The following is a 2,966-nucleotide window of genomic DNA, read 5'->3' as shown; positions in this document are numbered from 1 at the left end:
CTAAAAGATAGAATGTAGAATATTTCAGAACAAATTTTGGAGCTAAAATGTAGGCTAAAATTCAAGGAAATTCTTTCGTGGCGTGGCATTCATAACATATATCCGACTCTATGGGCCACTAAACCATCCATTGACGATTGGTGGACAAAAGTTGCTCTTGACACGGGAAAGGAAAGGAAAGCTATGGCCTCGCTCATCATGCTAGTTTTTTGGGAAATTTGGAAAGAATGCAATGCTAGAGTCTTCCGACACCACTACCACAAGTACGGTCATCGCAAAAATGAAAGATGATGCAAGAGCGTGGAGCTTAGCCGGGGCATCCTTTTTGAGTAAGGTAATAGCATGAAAATACGCTTTTTTTGCTAGTATTAAAATCCTAGAGCTTGTCCAAAGTAATTGGTTCTAACAAACTCCTTCTCTATTAATGAAAATGGTAAGTTTTCTTTTCTTGATTAAAAAATAGTCTAACCAGGTGAGGTCAGGATTCAGAAATCTAGTGCCATGACATTTCAGAATCTTATTTTTATTTCCAAAGTGAGTCAGCAGGCATCATGCGGGCTGCTACACATTATTATTATTTTAGTTACAAGCAAATACATACATTTTGCGCTATAGCAAATTAACACAAATATGTGGTGTACACTATAAGTTAAGCCCTAGAGAATTAAGACATAGTGTTACTCAACACTAGAACACTATATGCATATCTCTACACCTCCAGGCTCTTTAGGATCATGGGAAGCCCAAACTTGGGCCGCAGCGTGATCACGTCCATGGGAGCATGGACGTACTTAGGGGACAGGGAGAAGGAGAACTTCTGAAGAATAACGGCAATCACGGCCTTGGCTTCGATCATCGCAAAGTTCTGCCCGATGCACGACCTCGGCCCACTAGAGAAAGACAACAATGCTTTGGGGTGCTTTGCAGCCATGGTGACACCTTTCTCGAACCTCAAGGGCTTGAACTCATCGGCGTCCTCGCCCCAGACCTCCTTATCACGATGTATCGTCGCGATGGGGATTGCCAGGGCCGTGCCCTCGGGCACTCTGATGCCACCAACCTCCAGATCCGAACCCGCCCTCCTCTGAATGGCCGATACAGGGGCGTATAGCCTGAGAGTCTCCAGCAGGAACATGTTGACGAGCTTCAGTTTGTTGAGCATGTCGCCGGTCGGGACGTCGTTGCCGCACTCCGTCAGCACCTCCTCCCTGAGCTTCTCCTGCCACTCTTGGTGCGTGCTCAGCAGGAACATGGTCCACGTGAGGAGGTGCGAGCTGGTGTCATGCCCAGCGAAGAAGAAGGTCTTGCACTCGTCGATGATCTCGTCCATGCTTAGAAGCGGGTTCTCCCCGTGCTCCGGCGCACACGCCTCCAACATAAGCCCGAGCAGGTCGTTTCCGTAGCCCATGGTGTCTTTGGCGGCCAGCCGGCTCTTGATGATGTTCATGAGCATTGTCCTCACCTCCTTGTCGAGCTTCGATATCTGAAGGTTCTTTTTGGTTGGAAGGTACCTGAATAATGTACCCGGTTAATTTTCTGCAACGTGAAACTGTTTGTGTATTGTGTGGCCATTTGAACTTTTTTTTCTTTGACGTGGTGTCCACTTGAACTGAAAAAGGATAAAAGGTAGTAGTTGTAGTTTACCTGAACCCTGGGATTTGGACGTTGTATACAGTTGAGAAGGCAAGAAACTGAAGCTCCCTCTGGGCTAGGAAGACCTTCTTCCCCTCAGTGTAGCTGCTCCCGAACGCCGTGTGTGAGATGACATCCGCGGTTAGCTCCTCAAACTGGCTGCTCAGCTCAATCTCCACGTCGGCGCCCTTGTCTAGCTTCGCCTTCCACTCCGACATCATCGACCCGGCGCAGTCGGACATGGTCACCGTCATCATCTGTGTCGCCAATCACAGTTGTCAAGGCACAAAACATCAGCGCGCGAAAGCGACACGCTCGCCTGTATAACTGTGTAGTTAAGAAATGCAAAACAAACACGTTGGCGTGCTGCTGGAGCTAGTAGACACGCGTCAGGTAGTACATACCTTGAGCTTGTCCATGTTGAATGCGGGGTGGACGACCTTTTGGTGGCGCTTCCAGTCATCGCCGTCGGTGAGCACGAGGCCCTTGCCGAGAAGACGTGCGATGTGCGGGTTGCCGAAGTTCTTGGGGTAGAGCCCGTTGCGGTCGAAGAGCACCTGCTTCACCACGTTCACGTCGGTGATGCACAGCGTCGGCCTCGCCCCGAACCAGTACAGGAACGTGCGTCCTGGAGATCATGGTACCCACAACGTCGTGAGGCCGGACAGGAACATGATAGACGGCGCCGAATTTCCGAAGGTAGAATTAGAGGTTCAGTAAGTTCGTACCGTGGATGGCGATCCACTTTCGGAAGTGCGGCTGCACCATGGGGACGAAGTCGTGGGAGCCGACGTCCAGGGCGGTACCGGCGGTCTTGGCGCGGAGCTTCTTGATCTCGGCGAGGTTGCCGGCGAAGAACCTGTAGCCCGGCCCGCCGATGCCCTGCGCGCGGAGCTGCCTGGTGATGGCGCGCGGCCTCCAGACGAGGTACACCAGCGCGTTGAACGCCCACGAGGCCAGCACCGCCGCCACGGCCACGGCGGCCATCGAGAGGAGACCCACGGTCATGGTTGGGATTGTTCGTTGTTCGTTGTTCAGGTCAGTGACCTGTATGCATGTATAGCAGGATTGATCTGCTTGTGACCCGAGACTAGGAAATGTATGTGATTGCTGTGAGAGTCGGGACGATGAGGGTGATATTTATACGGGTTTGTGGCTGCGCTTTGACCATTGGTGGTCGTGTTGCTGGCCACGCGTGACATCAGCTGTGATGGACGCGCGCGAGCACAATTCAGGCACGACGCGCATCTGCTGCTCCTGGGAACGTGGGACTGGAGGTCGACATCGACGCACGAGCGCTTCTAGAGAAGCTTGCAAAGCAGCCAAGCGACCAT

The 2,966-nt window shown here is 51.9% G+C and overlaps 1 protein-coding gene across 1 annotated transcript; it reads right to left on the bottom strand.

Annotated features, from left to right (window-relative positions):
* Positions 1-546: 546 nt before the first annotated feature.
* On the bottom strand, positions 547-2,640 carry LOC124677899 (cytochrome P450 709B2-like). The gene is made up of 4 exons (XM_047213843.1): positions 2,361-2,640; positions 2,037-2,260; positions 1,645-1,889; positions 547-1,511 (listed from the first exon to the last, which is right to left on the bottom strand). Exons 1-4 carry the CDS (start codon positions 2,638-2,640, stop codon positions 710-712), a joined length of 1,551 nt encoding a protein of 516 aa, XP_047069799.1. The 3' UTR covers positions 547-709.
* Between the last annotated feature and the right edge of the window lie 326 nt (positions 2,641-2,966).

Source organism: Lolium rigidum, chromosome 7, assembly GCF_022539505.1.
Source record: "Lolium rigidum isolate FL_2022 chromosome 7, APGP_CSIRO_Lrig_0.1, whole genome shotgun sequence".
NCBI classification, from domain to species: domain Eukaryota; kingdom Viridiplantae; phylum Streptophyta; class Magnoliopsida; order Poales; family Poaceae; genus Lolium; species Lolium rigidum.
Note: the sequence above shows the minus strand (reverse complement) of the source record. Positions and strands in the feature narration are given on the sequence as shown.